The sequence below is a fragment of the Leptonotus elevatus genome, chromosome 15 (assembly GCF_054856555.1).
Source record: "Leptonotus elevatus isolate MCC_2025b chromosome 15, RoL_Lele_1.0, whole genome shotgun sequence".
In the NCBI taxonomy this organism is placed as follows: domain Eukaryota; kingdom Metazoa; phylum Chordata; class Actinopteri; order Syngnathiformes; family Syngnathidae; genus Leptonotus; species Leptonotus elevatus.
The window spans coordinates 12,567,050-12,589,262 of NC_141253.1; the positions used below are offsets into that span (position 1 = coordinate 12,567,050).

At 39.3% G+C, this 22,213-nt stretch overlaps 1 protein-coding gene and 1 long non-coding RNA gene across 4 annotated transcripts; both read left to right on the forward strand.

The window, feature by feature from the left end:
• Positions 1–939: 939 nt before the first annotated feature.
• On the forward strand, positions 940–12,192 carry LOC147161965 (TBC1 domain family member 10A-like). 3 transcript variants are annotated; one of them, XM_086097645.1, is made up of 10 exons: positions 940–2,476; positions 2,668–2,873; positions 3,831–3,930; positions 5,202–5,309; positions 5,986–6,092; positions 6,316–6,430; positions 6,817–6,882; positions 7,847–8,036; positions 8,614–8,768; positions 10,177–12,192. In XM_086097645.1, exons 2-10 carry the CDS (start codon positions 2,683–2,685, stop codon positions 10,558–10,560), a joined length of 1,416 nt encoding a protein of 471 aa, XP_085953771.1. In that variant the 5' UTR covers positions 940–2,476; positions 2,668–2,682; the 3' UTR covers positions 10,561–12,192. The 3 variants fall into 3 exon arrangements, with proteins under 3 accessions (XP_085953771.1, XP_085953773.1, XP_085953772.1); XM_086097646.1 differs by having other exon boundaries at positions 2,344–2,377; XM_086097647.1 differs by lacking the exon at positions 2,668–2,873.
• Positions 12,193–13,282: 1,090 nt separating this feature from the next.
• On the forward strand, positions 13,283–22,166 carry LOC147161966 (uncharacterized). Its single transcript, XR_015097322.1, has 3 exons — positions 13,283–13,449; positions 21,893–21,991; positions 22,099–22,166. It is a non-coding gene; the product is annotated as an uncharacterized LOC147161966 (long non-coding RNA).
• Positions 22,167–22,213: the final 47 nt, after the last annotated feature.

Genomic DNA, 22,213 nt, shown 5'->3' on the forward strand with positions numbered 1-22,213 from the left:
AACCCCAGATCTGTGAGGCTGACAAACAAACTATTAGGTCCACTTTGCAGCCATAGAAAACGTAAACATAGTTACAATATTTGCAGTTTTATTGAACATAAGAAAAAAAATTCAAATAAAAGTTCAAAATTTAGCAATTCATGCTTCCTGTTGGACTGACAATTATTATTACACTGCCACCTAGTGGGACTATTCTGAATTTGTTTTCCTAATGTTATTTAAGGTGTTTATTTTTTCAAGTGTATGGCGAGGGTACTATTTGAGGAAATACGGTATGTATGACTGATGACAAAGGTGTTGTAACTATTTTTTTACTTCCTGTTGTGTCCTGCTTGCATTTCTTGGCACATTTTGCTGCTGCTTTTGTGTAATGTGAGTATATGAGATGAATTACATGAACACGTTCCCCGTGATTGTAAAGAGTGCACGTGTTTGCGTGCAGAGTTTAAGCCCCTTCCTGAAATGAATCCCAAGACTCGTGTCCTACTGTTCCGCTAATGGCAAGATGCCCTTCAGCTAACAATACTCGGGGCAAACGTCTTGACAGTTTCAAAGTGAGCGCACCAAAGAATTTTCTTTTGTGTATTCATCAATACGCCTTGTGGTTGTAAACATTATGCAGCAATACTGTACACAAATTGTGCTCAGAATATCGTGTGATGGCCAGATGCGTCTTTGAAGAAGGTTGTCTCTTTTTCTTTTTTTCCTATTTTCTTTTTTGTTCTTGATGAATTTGTCTTTCTTACATGTGATAGGTTGTAACGCGTGTACACGACAGGTTTCTGAAGCCAAAGAAGGAAAGCCATATAGAATGCATATTAGGGACCCTGTAGTCCTTGCTGTAAGCAATGTGTTGGTGGAGACCAATAATGTAACTGTTATGTATGTTTCATAATTATAGTTAGTTAGAGCTGTACTATTATTGGGGGGGGGGGGGGGGGTCATGGAAAGTCTTCAAAATATAATTATTTGTCTGTTGCTGTTCTCATTGCATGGTTTCAGTCAATCTGTTCTAGTTTGTTCTACGTCTTTAGAATGCACATGTTCTGGAAATATTTAATGTATATGCAGACAAAGGCAGAGATGCTGTGAAATTTAGCGCGCACGTGACCGAAAAGGGGGAGCACAGTTTCAGCCTTAACACGTCGATAGACCTGACATCAAGAGGCCTTCCCTGTCTTTGCAAGTTTGTCTCGTCCATGTTGTCCAGTGTTTGATGTTCAATGCAGTCTGCAAACGCCCAATGGGGAGAAACCCATCATCCCATGTGTTATCCCCATCAAAGCAAAGGTGCTTCTGCCATCTATACAAATGGTATTGTCCTTTTTCCAACAAGCGATATTTGTATGGGTGAATGAATGGTACAACTGTCAAGAGTAACAATGCAAGTCTAATTTATGTAAATGTTTTCAAAAAATGTACAATATTTAAATAAAAATATATAGTATTTATATTTAAAAAAAATAATAATGTTTTGACTTGATTCATTATAGCTCCCTTTGATCAGTTTTCATTTAAATCTGCAAAATTCGATGGGCTTAAAATTCTAACATCAATATATTACATCCATCCGATTTTTAATGTTAAATAAATATCCCAAGAAATTAATTGTTGCACAACTCAAAGTTTAAATTCAAATTCTGTTTTTTCCTCGATATTTTTTGGCTTATTTTTGCTTTTATTAAAAGTACATTTCGGTGCTAAGAAATAATCTATAGCAAGTATTCAGAAATTGAAATACAAACTCGGATGATATGGAGTACCAAAACTGCCAAAATAAATGTACAAAAGTTAAAATGATTTTTTTTTTAATCATTCTAAAATTTAATACAAAATGTTTATAAAAAATAAAAAAGAACCCTCAATATAAATTAATTATGACTAATGAAAAAAATAGTGCTATAATTTTATTATTAAACTAAATTATTTCCCATACACATTTGAACATTTATTTTTTAATCTCATATCCTCAATACAAATGACCTGGCCAAGTTGTAGCTCTCAAAACGTGGGTTGGCCGCGTGACTAGTTATTGTAATACACCTACCCAACCACAGGGGGAAGTCGTGCTTGCCCTAGCAAAAGAGGCCTTCGTAGAAGACACCTGGGAACCGTTTTAGTATTTGAGTTTGTCAGTCTTCTTGGGTTGCCTTTTGTAAAAATACAAGTCTCCTCTCCGTTTATCGTTTTCGAACGTTTACAGGCTACGTTTAGTTTATAACGCGTCTACTCGGGCTGAGCGTCCTTGTAAAGCTGCAGTGCGTTGTTGAGTCCATAGAGGGCGGTAGAGAGCTGTTTTGTTTATGTACTAAACGTGCTAGTCTGCATTCCTGCTGACAGTAGCAGAGATTTAGCGACAACACCATTCAGTTGACAGGTGTGTGTGATGCTAGCACGTTAGCTCCGAGTCCGCACACGCCTCATGACTTTAGCGAGCGCTATTAAATATGAATATTTTCGTGGAACAATAATACCGGTAAGTCCAAAATGCAACTTTTAAGTGTGGGGGCTTATTAATAGCAACAAGCTAAGAAGCATCCCCCTCTTAGCCACCGTAGTTAGCATAGCCCGTGACGGTAGTTGAGCTATTATGGAGGTTTACGCGAGTACAAAATAACCCGAGGCCAGTGTGGTTTACGTTTTTACCGAGGCGGTTTTTCTGTGAAGATAAATGTTGGCTAAATGGCAAAAACCGACGACGGAGAGCTTGACTTTGAGGGTAGCGCGGAGCAGCTGACAAGCAACGGGAGCACTCGGTCGTTTGGCTCCGATGCAGTCACACTAGACTCGGATGGCACCACTGACACGTCTGGGGAGAAAGAGGTGGACAAGTACGGCTTCACAGGTGGAGCCCAGCAGCACCCGGGACTCAAGTAAGTATTCTTATTTAGTTGAAACATATATACATATGTATGAAATTAATGATTAATTCATTTAAATCATTTCTAGGTCTGTGAAAGAGACAGTATGGTGGACTAGCGCTGTATTTCACACGCTTTTTTAAGCCAAACTACTCACAAAAAGTGGCTTAGTCGTGTTTCGGATCAAATTTCAATATGAATATTTTTGCAGGTAAACTTTATTTGACCTTCTTGTAAATGTCCAACTGTCCAATGTCTTTGGAAACCCCCCCCCCCCCCCCCCCCACACACACCCTGTTGTGCATTAGGCTGTTAGAAATCAACAAGGTACAAAATGTACTGAACAGTTGGACAGGTGCTGTCAACATTTTAGAGAAGAGTTCAAGTTCAATTAAAGACATCCTGAAATTCATGCCAAATTAAACTTTTTGTAAGTAGTACACTCGAAAATTCTATGTACTTACTGTGAAATCTGCGCCTGTTTAATTGAACACAAATCCATTACAGTATTCTGTTGTATGAATGGTAATAGGTTCATAAGTCACAGATAAATTGTACCTTCTATCATAAAGTGTTGTATGTCATTGTTCTGCCTGTTACTTTTATATTGCAGCCACATTACATACACCAGCTGTATTAAAACCTGCCATCACAGAGATTATAGTGTAGTTTTAAATCACTGGATGTGGATGTCATTCATTGTAATATAGCAAAGTGAGATCTTGTAGCGGTACTATAGTAAAGTAAAATATTGTTAGTGAAAGGGAACTAGGACAAAGTTCTCCCGCAGCTTCCTGTTTTCAGGAAACTTTGTTGCTGATGATGACCATTGCGCTGCTCGATCCGTTTCCTGTCTGAATGAATAAGGAAAAGATCAGAAATTTCTAGTGTCACAGCCTTCCCTATTTATGACAGAACACAGTTACAACTGAGAAGAAAGTATTTTATAGTTTGATTTTCTATCCGCAGTGCAGAAGAAATCCCCGCAGAGGTGCTGAGGCAGCGAGAGGCCAAATGGCTGGAGATGCTCAACAGTTGGGATAAATGGATGGCTAAAAAACACAAAAAGGTATTTGCTTGCCTACCCCCAAAACTTTTTTTTTAAACAGGCACTCCTTTATGAATATATGCAGAGCTGGGTGGGGTGCCATGACCAGGAGCCAAGTTACTCTTGAAATTTGTGGAATATATGGCTAAATAAAAACTGCAACTCTGGTCAACCTAAAAAAAAAAATACTCTTGACATGATTAATTTATAGATTTTTACTATATCGCTTCATGCCACTAATACATTTACTGATAGTCTCATCACATCTGACCAGTGAAAATACCAAACAGGTCACAGTGGACCAATGAGACTGTCTGCAGTCATCAGAACAGCCGTTTTTCAGCCGTGTGACACACGGGAGATCGATGTAAACGTCACATGACGTATTCAAACTAAGTTCAGTCGTCTATTTATCACGGTAGTTGTGATTGTTTTAAAACTTTACCAGATTGTTAAAAGTAGTTTAAAACAAGCTCTCCCATTGCAGACGAGCTCTGATAGGACGCTGCCCTTTTCAAGTGTGCGTAAATGATGACATCACAATGCATGTATGTCAAGACAGAACATGCACAGCGATCTATTACGTTTCTGGGAGGCTGCTATGTCACTACCCGCGTTCAGCATTGTTTGGAGAAAAGAAAAACGTTTACCAGTATCTAAAGGTATGAAATAATTTCTTCACTTAACAGGCAATATTTTAAGTAACATTCTAAACTGCCTCATGAAAAAAGATAAATTACATGTACACTGTTGATATCTGGCCTGGGCAGTGTAGCCTTGAAATAAAATAGCCACATTTTCCTACAAAAATCCACTTTCCACTTCCCTTTTTGCTTCGAATTACAGAATGAAATGAAAATACCCAAACCAAGTTTTGATTTTTATAATTCCCCTATGAAATCAACTTCCTTAAAAATAATAGAAATATAAGAATACTGTAAATCAAAATGCCTTAACCAATAATGTGAATATAAGTACTTCTTAATGGAAAATGCCTCTTTTGTTAAAAACGTACAAAACACAATCTTTAATAAATAAAAATGTTTTTTTCTTTTCTTTTTTCTCTCAAAAAAAAAAAAATAAAAATAAAATAAAATAAAAGTTTTGAGTCCAACTGCATTCCGCTTACTTCATGTAACATTCTGTTCTTCTCACGTTCTTCCATGTTGAGGTTGCAAACAGAAATAGAAATAAAAACACACACGTTTAATCTTTGACACCCACTGATGGTAATTCAAACCTAGACTTTATTTGTGTATTTTTTTCCTGAAAACTCTCTATGTTGGAACCAGGTCAAAGAACGCTGTCAGAAGGGGATCCCGCCATCATTGCGTGGTCGCGCTTGGCTCTACCTCACGGGAGGCAAAGGGAAGGAGGAGCAAAACCGGGGCAAGTTCCAGGTCAGCTTAACATTTCTTGTTTTGTGCAAATGGAATTTAAAGTTCCTCCAGTACTCATTCCACTGGTCCAACAATGGATTTCACTGATACCACTTTTTTTCCCGACCATGTGCTTATTGCATTTACCAATACCGTGAACCGATACTTGCATTTAAAAGTGTGATGAAAATGTGTTTTATTTTAATCGATATTGTTTGACACGGTATTAATATAAATATTAAGTTAACACAAATACATTTTGGCATACGTTTCCCCTCAAATACAGTATAACACTTTTTAGAGTAACAAGTTTTGCTTAACTTAAAACGTGACAACTTTGCTACTAGTGTAAACCGGAATGGTGAATGCAATGAACACCAAGACAGCATTAATTACATGACAAATGGTTGAAAAATAATGTAGAAACAAATACAATAGTACAGTAAAACTGGCAAAGACGCATGGAGTTGCTTCTGCATTTTAAGGAGGCAGATTCCAAATGCTAGGCTAATTGTTTAATTTCACACATGAGAAGAAGAAGAAGAAGAAGAAGAAGATTGGTAAGCAGGCACGCCACAGACCCAGCAATTTGTATTTTTAAGTTCAGTCCATTTACCATTTAAAAAGTCTATTGTCTCCTTTAGTGTGGAACACACAGCGACGCATTTTTAATCATCTTACCAAATTGTGCGTTTAGGAGTTGGACAGCCAACCCGGAGATCCCAAATGGGTGGATGTCATCGAGAGAGACCTTCACCGACAGTTTCCCTTCCATCAAATGTTTTCAGCCAGAGGGGGACACGGGTAAGCACCGGTTGGCTGCCTGTTTCACTATAGTTTGTGTGTACGGAAATCTGCGTATAATGGACTGCCATTGGTTAAAAATAAATAAACAAATCCTTTAAATATAATACATTTAAATATTCTTAAAAATAGACTGCCATTGAAAATCATTGGGGGGGATAAAAAAAAAACAGGATTAATAAATGATCTATTTATCCATCTATCCATTCTTCCACACATGCAGGCAGCAAGACTTATTCCGTGTGCTGAAGGCGTACACCCTGCACCGTCCCGAGGAGGGCTACTGTCAGGCTCAGGCTCCAGTCGCCGCTGTGCTCCTCATGCACATGCCTGCTGAGGTATCAATTAACACGAACGCACATACAGTATATGATAAGGATTGGCATCCTTGTCACTTCATGAATTAAATGCATTCGCAATGCATTTTGGGAACCGAGTGGCATATAGGTAGACATGATACACTCTACCTATGGCGATTGCATTGCCTTTGATGGAAACGTTGCCGCCGCCAAAGGCACTGAGCCGGGGAATGACGATTAATTGGGGAAAAAAAATGTCCTGCCAAATATCAGCATCAGCCTAAAAAAATATATCCACATGCTGGGCCCCAGTCAAATCAAACGACAGACATCTAATGATACAGTACACAATGAAAGCAGTTTCAAACAAATATACTCCTTCCATAGGTCCTTGGCTAACATTAAAGAGTTGTGTTGTGTCCTAGGATGCGTTCTGGGTCCTGGTCCAGATTTGTGAGAAGTACCTTCCTGGATACTACAGTACAGGGCTGGTAAGATGCACACTTAGTTTTTTTTTTTAACAACGGTCAATTACACAACTGTCATATTATTCATAGTGTTCAACATGTCATTTATTATCCACTTTACACATTGCAATGTGCACAATCTCATTATATTCAATCTTTGGTTTCTTACTGTGTGAGGTTAAAGTACTAATTTAACAATATGTTGGTTTTAAACTCTACTACCTTTTTCAAAGAGCTGTTTCAAATACTTTAGTTTGCCTGATGTGCAGTTTGACATAACTCTACTGATATTACATTATTACTATCTTTCAGACAATGTCAATAAAAAAAACCTGAACATTACTTTCTTTGTAAAGGCAGAACCTTCGATTCACATTTTGTGTTCGACCTCATTCGTCTGTGAAAGTCAGCCTAATTTGTGCATCTCGAACAATTCCGAGGCTGCTTTGCCATAAAATAGTAACTTGACTCCTCGCTGAATCATGTTTCAAAATAGAAACAGAATAGAATAGAAAAGCCTTTATTGTTATTGACACATTGCCTTACTCCAGAGGGGTCTATACATTTTAGTTTCACCTATAGTGGGTGTGTTTGGGGTTCACTGTATTGTGAGACTCACTGTCGGGTTTGACATGCAAACTACCTAGTAATGAACTAAATCTGTAATACATTAACCACTATTAAAACAAACAAACACTTGTTTTCATTTGTGCAGTAAAAATCACAGTTCGTAAAAAAGACAGTATAATATGTTGCCTTTTTTTTTTATATGTTTAAAGTCTTTATCTGATCCACAGTGCCATTCCCAGCATTTCCCACCCTCTACTGTGAACATTGTCTTTGGATCTGTCCCTTGACTGATACCGATACACCAACTACCTAATAGCATAATGAGATGAGATAAAAAGATTAAGCGAGCCAAGGAACAAAAGGACTTGGTCCTGTCTGTGCATCCGTCCGCTTAATGTGTCCACGTTGTCCCCTGCAGGAGGCCATCCAGCTGGACGGAGAGATCCTGCACGCTCTGCTGCGTCGAGTGTCTCCCACGGCACACCGTCACCTCAAGCAACACAAGCTGGAGCCCATCTTGTACATGACCGAGTGGTTCATGTGCGCCTTCTCCCGCACGCTTCCCTGGGCGTCCGTGCTCCGCGTGTGGGACATGTTCCTCTGTGAGGGTGAGATTTGTCACTCACATTCTGTCCAGTGTGTCCCAACTCTTATTGAACAAAGGTCCATATTTTACATTGTAAAAAAAAAAAAACACAAGCACAAAGGTATTCTGTTGTCAAAGTTCAAAGGTGAGTTGCACCTTTAGCCAAATGGTGAAAGAGTATTTACATGTAAATATCTCATTTTAAAGTAAGCTTTTTATCCATCTATGTTCAGGGGTGGGCACACTCAGTCCTCGGGGGCCGCAGTCCTGCAGGTTTTAGATGTTTCTCTTCTCCCAACACAGCTGATATATGATCAGCTCATCATCAAGCTCTGCATAAGCCTGATAACGATCCTGTTGATTGGAATCAGCTTGTGTTGAAAGAGGGAAACCTCCAAAACCTGCAGGACTCGGGCCCTCGAGGACTAAGTTTGCCCACCCCTCTTCTATACACTCACATTCTTCAAGATCCTGCGATTACACCTCCATAAAGTACAAAAAAAATACAACTTTGTGTCTTTCAAAAAAAAAAGTATGTTTTTTATGCGGTTTCCCCAGCTGTATCTACTCTCAAAGTAAGTCGTTCCTCTTGCTCTTAGGAGTGAAGATACTGTTTCGCGTGGGCCTGGTCCTCCTCAAATGCATGCTGGGAACTCATGAGAAGGTGAATACATGCCCGGGTCTCTACGAAACTATGGAGTGTCTCCGGGCCATACCTCCACAATACATGCAGGAGAGTTACCTGATGCAAGAGGTGAGTTTATACTCACTCTATAAATGTAAATTGATGCTACTAACCACAAGCTCCAATATACAATTTTTTTTTTTTTTACAGATTTTTCAGTAGTAAAAACATGATGGCATTTTTTTTTTAACACTGTTGACTCCATATGGCCCACTTTTGGTGGTGATCAAATTTGGTGAGTTCTAAAATATGAACAAAGTGGCCTTTAAAGTTGCCTTAAGGACTTTGAAACTTTTTTACACACGACTGCCACCTCTGGGCTAAAGTGTAAATGCAACCTCCATGATGCTCGTGCAAAAACGAGCGAACAGAAACTCCTCTGGCAAGAGGCCACTATTTACAGACTAGCAAAGATGATTTCATGAATAAATTGCTTGCACAGATAATCAAAAGATTTTAATTACCGTGATATAGTGCAGTTGCTTGCAAATAATTTATTATTATTATTATCTAGTAATATTTTACGCCATGATACTGTAGTTCAAATACACAATAAAGCTCAAATTCATTTGTTCCTCTTTATGTTTTTTATGTTATGATTCATTTCAAACTTATTCTTGAACGCATTGAAAACGTGTGTCTGTTCTGTTTATATAAACTTTTTATTGGAAAGACGCTGAAGTTGCGAACAATGCTGTGACGTTTCACATGAGTGCTGCCAGCAGCAGATGTAGTTGGTAATCTCACCTTTTTATCTGTCTCCAGACAACCGCGCGCAAGATGTCACACTCTTAGCGTTTTTGCCCTGCTTGCTTTTATTTAGAAGAGCTTTATAGGCTTATCGATGCAGTTGTTGTAAACGTGTTAGGACTTGTTCTACACATCAGGGCATTGTTTCTGCATATAGATGTGTACAAATCTGTAATTTTAACAGCTTTAACAAAAAACACCCATCTGAAACAGTCTTAACTTTGACATTCTTATAGCCACAAACTCGATAGTAAGGATGGTAAACCTTTTGTAACCTTAAAATTTCAGTTAAATAAGCCAATCCAACACACACACACACAATTTAAAACAGTTTCCTGGTGTCTTCATAGATTGTTTGAATTACATAAACTTCACATAAAGTATTTTTTTTCTTGCTGAAATCTGCACCCACAAAAAAGAAAGAAAGAAAATTGCAATGGCATGCAAAACACTATTTTTATTTTGGGCAACACTATGGCCTGACTAAATGAAGCTTTTCCTCTGACTTCAACATAGTTCCTTGGCACATTTTTAGCTAATAATAGAATAATGGGGTATAGGTTCCAAAAGAAATGATCGAATCGCAATCACTGTTGCCCGAAGTTAGCTGGGATAGGCTCCAGCACTTCTGCTGCTTCTTTCTCGTCATGGTATCCTGTGGTCCGCTATTATGGTTATGTTATTATTTTGTCAATAAAATATGTCAATGTCATTCACTGTAATTCAGACCATCGAGCTGTCCGTATCGACGAAAGACATCGAGAAAGAGCACCTGGCACAGCTGCGGCGCTGGAAAGAGACCCACGGCGACCTCCACTACAGATCCCCTCCCAGGATGCACGGCGCCAAGGCCGTCATGGCCGCCGAGCCGCCGGCCCGGCAGGATTTGAGGCAGCGGCCCACCATCATTGTGGAATCCCCCTCAGAAGTAGATGACGCCAAGGACACTCGCAAGGCCAAAAGGGAGAAGCGCAAGAAGAGCGTTCTACCGCCGCAGGAGATGAATAAAACACCGCCGCTTCTCGGGGTTCCGTCGCCACTCCTGAACCCAATGAGCATGCACGCGTCCAAAGAGAGTGTAAGCAGCGCCGAGCATGACACGTATCTGTAGCACAGTGAGCACGCCAGTCATTCCGCAACAGAGATGTTGAAATTTCACTGAAATGGATTTTCTTAAACACTCATGATTCCTAAAATGTGTAGAATTTCATAACACGATCATATTTGTAAATTACATTAGTCAGTTTGGAATGTTACTGAAGTCAAAAGTGTCAAACGTCTATTGCAAGTTTATTCAATATCTTTGATATCCAGCTTATGGTCCAGGTACTAGTACACAGTTTGTACTCACTAGTAAGCGAGTGTAGAGTACTAGTAGAATGACGTCCTTAGTAGTAATGTTTTTCCACTACTGCCTTCCACGTCTGTGTGACATTAATGAAGTGAAGCACTAGATGACTAGTAGAATTTTATAATGTCATTAATAGTACTAGTAGAACACAGTTGTCAACATGTGCACAGGTTTGCCTCACTAGTAACATGCAGTTTTTCTACTAGTATGCTGAAGTTGACCTACTAGTGAGGACAAAATATGAGAAGGATGTTAAATGAATTTTCAAAGAATGTTAGCAATGAGACATTCATTCTACTAGTGTGCTGAATTGTTTTACTAGTGATGACAAACATCTTTCTGTACTAGTGCATAGTAGCTGGATATAAAGGTTATAGACTATAAATATTAAAACAGCTTTCTGCACACCTCTTATAAATGTGTAATCCCCCTAATGAACTGCAGGTGGCGATGATGACTAGTTTGCACTTTTTTCCCGTAAGGTTTGATCAGACTGAGAGGATGAAGCAGCTCTATGGTGTGCATGACTTAACTTGCTAACTGACTTTAACAGCTACTGCAAAGAAGCATTGTGATTATGTCAGAGCAGAAAATGGTAAACCTACTCACGGGCCACAATATTAGCTTCATCTATTAAGATCCACTACGTGAGCTTTATGAAAAGTTCTCATGTCGGATATCATGAAGTTGCGCATATGTACTTAATGTTGTGTCTAGTGGTTTCCCATGCTACACATGTTGCCAGCAAACTTTATTTTTCTGACTTTGTTAGCCTTGTGTCAGTCTGAACAACTGTGGTTATATGTTTCTGAATGCATAACACCTTCACACTACTTGACTGACAACTCCACCTCTTTTTTAATGAAGGGAACTTTGTTCAGGGACATTGCTGTGCCACCAAGCCAAAGATTTTTATGTTGGGTGTGTTGTACAGTATCTGTCAGACCGGGAGTGTTTAATCATGTTGGGAATGAAATGAGCGACCGTGAATGCAAAATCAGGCATGCTGGGCATAAAGACTTTCAAGGACTATTAATGGGAGAAAAAATAATAACACTCCAGCATTGGGAGGTGGTTGTTGTCGGTGTCATGCAACCGGTTTACAGCCAGCCCACTTTTCTGAGCTAGTTATATAAAATGGTGTGTATTTTTATACAATCCTAACACAAATGCAGCCCAATGAATGTACAACATTTTTTTTTTTACAATGACATGTAAGCTCGAAATGTTTTTTTTGCACTTTTAGGGGCGGGGAGCAGTAATTAAAATCAGAGGTAAAGCATTAACCTACGGATATGACGATTGCTATGATATGGGATAAACTTGTTTAAAAAGTGTAATGCATTTTTGTCTACAATCATCTTTATAAAGGGACCGTGGTGGGTATTGAAACATTTCCAATGTGTCTTTTAGTGTTCACAACAAGCTTATAGACTAGAATATCTTAGAATGTAACCACCTGTTTGTCTAATTTGAACTGACTTGAGTTTGGATAAAAGGAGGGGTGCACCCACGACTAGTCGCCAACCAATCACAGGGCACCTAGATAAGCTAATGTTCACTAGCATTCATGCCTATGGAGAATTCAGAGACTTTAATTAACCCTACATCTATGTTTTTAAAATGTGAGAGGAAGCTGCAAAATGCACACAGTGAAGGCCGGAGCTGAGATTCCGAATTCTGAATCTCAGCTGCAAGGCAGACGTGCCAACCACTAGCTTTGGCATACTCCCCTATTTTTCTCTTCAGATGAAAAGCATTCTATTGTCTATAGATGGCGCTACTTAGCTGCTACTTAAACATTTGGGAGATTACAAGACAACACACTTATAAATGATTAAGACGTACAAACTTGTGTAATCCAATAATAGACCACTTTGATCAAGCTGTGGTGTGTAAATAGTGTAAAAAAAACAAATACAGTGTCAAATCCATACATGCAAGGTTTGATTGTAAAGACATGCCACCATCCCTAAACAATGATGGCATTATTTAATCCTAAACAAAGACAATGAGACAAGAGAGCAAAATGCCACTCACGCACCGAGCTGAGGCACAGTTGAATAATACAGTACAGCCTGTGTTCGTTAACATTCGCCCGCTGCCTACCCGCACACTTCCTCGGACACCTGTTTCTCCGGCTCTTTCAGCTCGGCCAGGAATTAGCATCTCAAATGGGGGAGAAGTCCCACAGCGGCGGTTATTGCGCCTCACTTTGCGCTGTTTAGCTTCACTTTTACATGTCTGAATGATGAAGGTCAGCTGCAGCCTGCCTCAAGGCCCATGTCTTCAAATCAAACACTGATAACTTTATACAGAGCATATTGTGTGGTACTTTGAGGAGCGAAATGCACCGACACATCCCACAATGAATACTAATGATGATATAAAGTGAATAAAAATGTTTGAACGTGCAGATTAAACGATTAACATTTGCTGTTTGTAAATAGCAAACAGGTTTAACATTTGCGATCGTCCACATCCATCACCGAATGAATGGTGAGTGCACAATTCATTGTTTGAATAGTTCACCATCACTAATCCTAACGCTGGACTTCTTTTTACACTTATGACAGCTCAAGGCGTGAGCTAGTTGACTCGCCTTCATCAACCCTTCGCTTTCAGTGTGCTGCTACACCTCATCAAAGTGTGAGTAGTACACCAACCGGAACCGTGCACATTGGTTGATTTGCATGATATTGTTACTTAATGTTAAAATGTTGCCTGAATAATTAGCTGTACAGTTTTGGAGGTTTTATAATGGTGACAGTTTGACTCAGGCAGACATTTGTGGTCCGGTAACCACTTTATTTATTTATTTTCTTCTGAGAGAGCTCAGTATTGTTCATTCGGTAATTTTACCGATTCAACATGTCACCATCATTGCTATTTTTTTATTTTGTATGTGAGTGTGTACTCATTAATTCACCTAAAACCTATAAAAAAAATCCCATACCGTTCACCTAAACCGAATACTTCAGAATCCAGCTAGAGTTGTGAGATTGTCAGGAGACGAAAGGAAAGTGAAATCCAGCACCGACCACCGGTAACCACTTTTAAGGAAACGCTGGGCGAAGTTTTACAAACCCAATTCCCAAAAAGTTGGGACACTACGAATTGTGAACAAAAACTGAATGCAATTATGTGGAAGTGCCAAATTTGAATATTTTATTCAAAATAGAACATAGAGAACAGGTCAAAAGTTTAAACTGAGAACATTTATAATTTTAAGGGAAATCTATGTTGATTTTAAATTCCATGGTGTCAACAAATCTCAAAAAAGTTGGGACAAGGCCATTTTCACCACTATGAGGCAAACGTCTGGGGATCGAGGAGACAAGTTTCTCAAGTTTAGAAATAGGAACGCTGTCCCATTCTTGTCTAACACGAGCCTATCTAACTGTTCAACTGTCTTGGGCTTTCTTTGTTGCACCTTCCCCTTCACGATGCGCCAAATGTGCTCTATAAGTGAAAGAAGTGGACCGCAGGCTGGCCATTTCAATACCCGCATCCTTTTCCTACGCAGCCATGATGTTGTAATTGGTGCTGCATGTGGTCTGGCATTATCGTGTTGAGGAAAGATCTTCTCTGAAAGTGATGATGCCTGGCTGGGAGCATATGTTGTTCTCCAATCTGAATATACCTTTCTGCATTGACGATGCCTTTCCGCGCTTCTCGGTCTGCTTTAGAAATGCGCTTCTTCTTTGCACTGTCGAGTTTCATCTGGCAACGGCGGCTGGAACGGTGAATTGTCTTCACCCACAATGTTTTCTGGAAGTATTGCTGAGCCCTTTCTGTGATTTCCCTTACAGTAAGCATTCCTGTTTGCGGCGCAGTGCCATTTAAGGGCCCGAAGATCATGGGCGATTACTTTGAACCTTTTTGCAATTTTTCGCTGGTAAACACCTTTCTGATATTTCTCCACTATCTTTCTGCGCAACATTGGAGGAATTGGTGATTCTCTACCCATCTTCCCTTGTGATAGACACTGCCACTCCGAGAAGCTCTTTTTATACTCTAATCAAGTTGCCAATAGACCTCATTCGTGGTAACTAGTCTTCCAGCTGTTTGTTATAAGTGCAATTGACTTTTCTAGCCTCTTATTGCTACCTGTCCCAACTTTTTTTTAGCTTTGTTGGCACCATGAAATTTACAATCAACATTTTTCCCTTAAAATTATACAGTTTAAACTTTTGACCTGTCATCTGTGTTTTATTCTGAACAAAATATTGAAATTTGGCACTTCCACATAATTGCATTCAGTTTTTATTCACAATTTGTATAGTGTCCCAACTTTTTGGGAATTTCGGTTTGTAATTTTTCAATTGCAGTACGAGCTTAAATAGCCGAAGCAAAGCTGCTTATGAGCATCATGGAACCAACTCTGTTAATCAACATTGCTACATAATGAAAATATAATAGTGATGACAATATTAAAAATGATAATGATGAACATGATCTTAACTCAATTCCTGTCTGTGCGTGTCCATCCAACTGAGTTTGTTATGTGTATTGTTTTGACTGGCGGTGGACGGGCAATATCGTAGAGAAGGGGGCCATATGTGCGAAGCGTCTGGGAGATTAAAGTCTGGGCTCGGTGAGCTGTAAAGCTCGTCTCAAGCTTTTTGGTAACAAAGTTGCACCTTTTATCCCCTCTGTGACCTCTCTGTGACCTCTACCCAAAAGGGGATTAGAGTCGTGGAGGTTCGGGCCAAAAGACAAAAACCCAGTAGGCGGCTGGTTAACTATCATCTTTCGATTTCTTCTTGTACTCAACTGTATGAATAATAACAAAAGAGGAGGTCAAACCGTCATGATGTGACATCATCAAATGTTGTTGGACTTCAGCTCAGTGAGCATCTAAAGCAGGAGTGGGCATCAAACGTTTGTGCTCAACAGCCACATATTATGCTAGTAACCACATTTTTAAATGAAATAAAACATGTTAAATGTATTTTATTTACAAACAATCAATTATTTTAAGGGGAAGTCAACCTCCCCCCCCAAAATTCTAGACAATATTATGTTCTATGCAGCCCCACTAGTCTAAATACGGTATTTTGGTTAATATTGCATTAGTGGAATATGAGTTAAGTAGCAATATCCAGCAGTTTTTATCTATTGACCATTTGCAGCGACGTCATGTGATCACAGCCCTATGACGGACGGCGAAAGGAAATGATAGTTGAATGGAAGTGGACGTGACCCGGAGCGACTTAGTGACTTAGCGACTGCCATGGAATCTATTACTTCAACCAAAGTTCGCCTGTCAGTCGAAGTTGCACATTTAGTCGGCACTCATAGAGCGCGATATTTACTTAAGTTGGAGATCGCTAGTTTGAAAACAGCCCCTTACCTTCTGTTGCCCGCTGTTTTTACCAAGTTAATCAAATCGCCGACTTTGCCGTAATTCACAGCGCACGACCTATATCGTTATGTAGTCAATGGCGTCTCTGCTCCTTACACCGGGGCTGATGCAAAAGCTTGTCGCTGGCTGAGTCTCTGGGACGAGATTGCTGGGGGACAATATACCTCGTAATGCAAAGGTAAAAGTTGTGGATCATGCTAACTGGCTTATTTCGACACCGACCGTTCTAGACTGAAACGCTGCGATGATGTTATGTTACTATGTTTACTAGCATGGAACAAATGACTATCGTAGTGGCAAGCTCTGCAGTCATTTCATGAAAATGACTCCGGCTCCAGAGTGAAAAACTCCCAAGCACAAAGACAAAATCCCCCATTATTAAACAGTCAAATGCACTTAATAGTTTTGAAGAAGGTGCATTTGCATGTGTTCGTGCAGTTGGAGTGGACGCTAACTATCTGGCTCGTTATTGTGATTTGAAACACGCAATTCGACACCTGTGTTACAATCTTTGTTAGAGTGTACGTTTACAAGTAAAATGTTTGAACATTTATCTACTCACCTCGCAAAAAAATGATCGCTGCCAGTCCTTTCTGTTGATTGCTGCTATCAATCGACATCTTTTGTCTTCATTCGTAGATATGAAATGAAAAGCAACATTTGGTTTACTCCTTTGTCTGTCTGTACAACCGACCGCAAAGCAAGATAAGACCATTTTATAAGATAATCGATTAGATACACGACTTTACGCTGTATGAGATTCAATGGTTACAATACAGGCAAGTGGCTCTTTTGCCGTCCAGTGTCCCCCGAGGGGGCGTTCCCATGAGGGCTGTGATGTCACGTGCAAAGGGTCAAAATCAGAAGGCGGCCATTTTGCCACTTGCTCTGAAGGGTTCCTTTGGTCTCAGATAACAACCAATCACAGCTCAGCTTAAGAAAACGGGTGTGCTGTGATGTCGTCTTCAGTCGACAGCAAGTGGCAAAATGGCCGCCCCAAAGAGATGGATAAAAAGCGGCTGGATTTTGCTACATAACTACTATTCCAGATATGTAACATTAATCAGAATGTCATGTTTAGACCGGTGAGGTCACATATAACATATTATTGTCAAGAAATGTTTACGGTTGACTTCCCCTTTAATGAGACGAATGACTACATTAATACATTTTATTTACCCAATTTTGAGGGGGAAACAAATTAATGCAACATATATCGCAGGTTTACCATAGTTTAGTCAAGCCACAACAAACAAGGACCACTAATGGCAAAGAATGATGTGATTATGAAACTGTCAGGAAAAGCCTACTAGAACATTTGAACTTTATTTGGTGTTAATCAGACGCACTTTACATCATGGCAGGTGTGTGATGATTCGTATTTAACATGAGTTTGAATATTGATTGGTTAATTCTGAACACAGCCACGGCTCCAGTTATAAGGAGGTGTGCATACTCAGTATATTTTTACAACTCCTTTTGAAAATATGTTGGGGGGTTTTACTCAGGTCAGAGGTTGAATCAAAGCTTTCCGTATGCTCTAGCATAACAAAGAAAAACGTATAAATATGTTTCTTTTTACACATTTTTGGGAACAAATGAGTTAATAAAGGTTTTATGATGACTATGGTTTGAGCTTGCGATGGATAATCATGCCGTTCCTATCAATGTTATGCATGCGTGACTGAAGGAGTCGGACCTTGCGCTGCGTTTCCTTGTAATCCTTTTTCCATGTTTGGTCAGAAAACACAGATTGAAGGGGAGAGTTGCACGTGTGTGACAGGAAGTAGCGTGGCAACGCAGGTCAGCAGTGCCACAGATGCTCTTTCAATGCATGACAACCAGGAAGTATGTGTGTCCTTTAATGGTTTTCCTCAGGATAACAGTAGCGTATGGTGAATGTCGGCTTTTTGTCTTTTATTAAGATTTGTGGTCGGATATGAGACATCATTGTCAGGATCTCCCTCCTTTTTATATATACACATGATATCTTTTTTTCTGCTTGGCTCACTCTCCAAAGTTATTGTTCTTTTTTGAGGCTCCTTGAAGTGGTCATCAACATTAGGAAAGCATGTGTGCAACGTTCATGGCCTGCATTAAAAGTTGGAAAAGTGTGATTAGACCCTCTATGTTGGTCATTTGAGTCCACCTCCCTTTTTTTTCTTTTTTTTTAACCATTTTAGCGTTTAATGTGGGGATCTTTTTCTGATTTTATGTCCACCACAGCACACTTTCCAATGTTCTTATTCTTGCTGAAGGCCTTTTAAGTGATCATCTTCATTAGAAAAGCATGTGTGTGCGACATTCAATGCCCTCATTAAACATCCGAACATTAAGATGATACGTTTTAAAAAGACACTTGCATTATAATTCCAATTGGCTTTTTGGGTTCAGCATGGTAGAATAGTGGTTATCTCATCTGCATCACAGTTAAGAGGTTGTGGGTTCCAATCGTGTTTGGGTTTTCTCCAGGTTACTCTGGCCCACATCGCAAAAGCATGCATGAAAAATGAAGACTGCACCTAAGTTGTTTGAAATCAAATCCTTATCGACTAAATATTGCAATATGTGATGAGTCCACCTTTTTAGTAGTGCAGTGAGCACGAGTTAGCCACTTTCCAATGCCCCCAATTCATCCCACAATGCATCTTGAAACGTAGTGAAGAACAATGGTCATTAGAATATCAAATTTATCCCATGATGCATTGCGCTAAAACAGAAAACCTCTATTATCCTCATATGGTAAGGTTGACTTTGCAATATGAAACTCATCCAGTTTTTTTTGGTTTGTGTTTAAAATAACACCTTTAATAGATAACAATTGTATTGGACAAAATTGATCAGGTTAACACATCCTCAAATATCAAGTTTTCTCTTTTCGAGGGACCTTTTGTATGACTCCAAAAGCGCTGTTTATACACCACCCCGTTTACATCACCCACCTCTTCATCTTGCATTTTTTTTTTTTTACTTTCAGCGTCACAATTCACTTTATTGCTTCTTTTTCAAAATTGTGTGTCTAGTAATCCATATTCAATATTGAAGTCCTGTTTTGGATTTAGTGTATACAGCCATCGATTCTCTTCACTACTTGATGCACTTTGGAAATACAGTGGAAATTCTTCTTTCTCATTGGTAGGGAAAAAAACGGAAATAGACTTTTATTTACCATCCAGGAAATATCAGAAATAATGGAAACTCTTACAGTTACAGGGGCAAACTGTCCATGTATTTTGGTGCAACATTTCAACAACTATATAAAAAATAACCACGGTCATCAATATGTAAAAACACTCGTTTGATTACAAAGTAGTAGTTTCTTAACTGTTTCTAAGTGTAAAACAAACAAAGCTCTGTGTTTATAAGTAACAATGAGTGTGGTCACATGTTTGACGTAAGTATTGAGACAATGTCTGCTTTTTGGAATACTTAGGGGGGAAAAAAAGCAAAAACATGCTCGCTGAGCTGAGGTCTTGTAGGGTATGGGGACGATTCACATCTCTCTCTGTCCTGTGCGTCAATGTGTTTATTATTCATTCATGGACTAACTGCAAGTATGAATGCACACTGGGAAGCTACAAAATGAATTGCACCTATAAATTAAGTTGTCTGAATCTGAAACACACTCTGAAGTTCTGTGTGACTTTGGAGGCAAAAATTGTACCAGATTTCATTTCACTTTAATTTGTATCTGTAGGGAACCTTAGTTTTATACTTGTATGTTGTATGACAGATGAGAATGTTGCTTATAAATATACAGATTGGCCTGGATTACGTTTCCATTCATTCTTATGGGAAAGAAAAAGATGATACAGTCTAAAGGTCGTTCTTTTCTCTCGCTTGCCGAGTGAAGATGTTTTGAGCACGGGTCTTAATATACGACTTTTTTGTGAGTTTGTGTTTATGTTTATCTCTTCACCGGTGATGTTTATGAGTTTGCAAGTTATTGCACTTAATCTCACGCTGATCTGAAGCCACTTCCTGCAATTGTTGGCTCACATCCCCACACTGTCTCCTCTCTTCCCATTCATCCAATCCCCTTTCATTACTGATAAGGAAATGGGGAGGTTGAAGAGGATACACGCAGCGTCGGGTGGGGGAGTGTGTGTGTGTGTGGGGGGGGGGGGGGGGGGGGGGGGGGGTAAGAGAAGGGGGAAAAAAGCGAGAGTCCTGTTCTGGCCCTGACAAACACTGATTGCCCTGAAGTGGGTCAGACAACCTGCCTTGAGGCCTGATAACAATAACGGCAACATAAGATTAGGCAACAAAAAGTAAGACATTTTGTTTTTATGCAGTTACCTTTAACCAGGGAATCCAATATAGAAATAAACAGTTAGTTAAATTAGAACCCTGTCATTTCCCGGCTAAAAGATTTAAACTATTTACTAGTACATATTGAAAATGGTATGACAATGGTTTAAACCAGTGGTCCACTATCACCCAGGGAATATTCGTCAGCACATTTCATGTCTAGGTTTGAAAGACTTCCCAATATTTCAACAAGTGCCCAACGTAAAAATCTAAGTCATATGAATCAGGTTTTGTTTAAAAAAATAAATAAAAAATCTGTACAAATAATTAACGTTGAAGCGTGTTTAAAAGCAAAACATTTTTGTGTGTGTCCAAGGAAGGGATGTACGTGTCATCACAGGCTGACTTCATGGCCTTATAATTGAAACTAATGACAAAAGCACATGGGAGTCAAGACCTCTGGGTTTGAGGTTACAATAGCTTATTGTGTTTCAGTCAGTGTTACACACTCTGTGTAAGTATGTGTGTGTGTGTTTGTGTTGGATGCAGGGTTTTATTTAGTGCACGTGTGTTCTCATGAGTGAGCCTTGAAACCAAACTCGCTTAAGTTTTAACATTTCTGAAGGTTAGACGTCCGTAAAGGTCCATAAAACGGTTCATGTTACGCACACACGCGAAACCTGCTAAATCCTGGAGAACATTTTAAAATAATTCACACACTGTTTGGACTTCTTCTTCGTCACACTTTCCCACGGGAATAATGTCATGGCACCCAAAAAAAATGTGAATGCGCAAATGAAAACGTATGTTGATGGCACATGTGTATCTAACCAAACTGCATTAACTGTCATTTAAGATAGCACGCAAAGCATCGTAGACCAAACCTTTCATTTACCATTCATTGTGCAGCTGTAAAATTAATCTCAGGCAATTATGCACTTTTTTTTAATGTAGGTGAGATTTCTTCGACTAAAATTGCTCTTTATTTTCACAGACTAAAATTTGATTAAAACTCAAATACAATCAGATGACGAAATTATAAATACAACTTTAATTAATTTTAGTCAAAATACTATAAGTAAAACTAAATATAAATTTGTCAAAATGAACACTGGTCCTCACTGGCCAGATTGGATCCTCTAATGGGCCAGTTCTTGCCCACGGGCCATATGTTTGATACCCCTGGTCTAGCACATGTTAGTGAGTTTCGTTACAGGAGGTGAAATCAGTGGTGATATGTATTTTCTATTTAATACTTTGTGTTTTAATTGTCCATCTGTCCCTGTTGTTTTTAAGTTACATATTTGCAGTGGGGCCTTTTGCCCTAAGTTGTCATGGAACAGCACAGTGATCTTTGTTGTTGAATTTTTTTTTTATTTCATTAAATTTTTGATGTGTTCTGGCCAGCAACATATCTCTTTCCTGCAAGTTGCACGTGATTCTCCTTCACCCCAGCCTCTTCTTTTTGTTCAGGACAGGAAGTGACCGCCAACTGCACACAGCGACCCCACACGTCACCTGTGTAAACAAGCTCAATTGATATGAGTTGCTTCTGATTCCAACTTTTGTCATGTAAGCTCACATCTGACCTATTTATAATTTTTGCATGAACATTGGGGATTTCCATCTCCGTATATTTATATCATATAAACATTTCATCTCGGCAACTTCTGGTTTAGGAGACAACAAGTGGAAAGCAGGAAGGTTGCTATCAACACAGTCTCCCGGCCGACCTCTAAACAGAAGCTGGATCTCCATGTGTTCCCCCCACCCAGAAAGGTGAGCAGCTCATTA

Bases quoted from the DNA above. Each gene is read 5' to 3' on its own strand.
- LOC147161965 (XM_086097645.1), top strand. From the start codon at position 2,683: ATGGCAAAAACCGACGACGGAGAGCTTGACTTTGAGGGTAGCGCGGAG. The intron at 5,310-5,985 runs GTCAGCTTAACA...TTGTGCGTTTAG, and splicing joins AAAACCGGGGCAAGTTCCAG to GAGTTGGACAGCCAACCCGG. The intron at 6,883-7,846 runs GTAAGATGCACA...TGTCCCCTGCAG, and splicing joins GATACTACAGTACAGGGCTG to GAGGCCATCCAGCTGGACGG.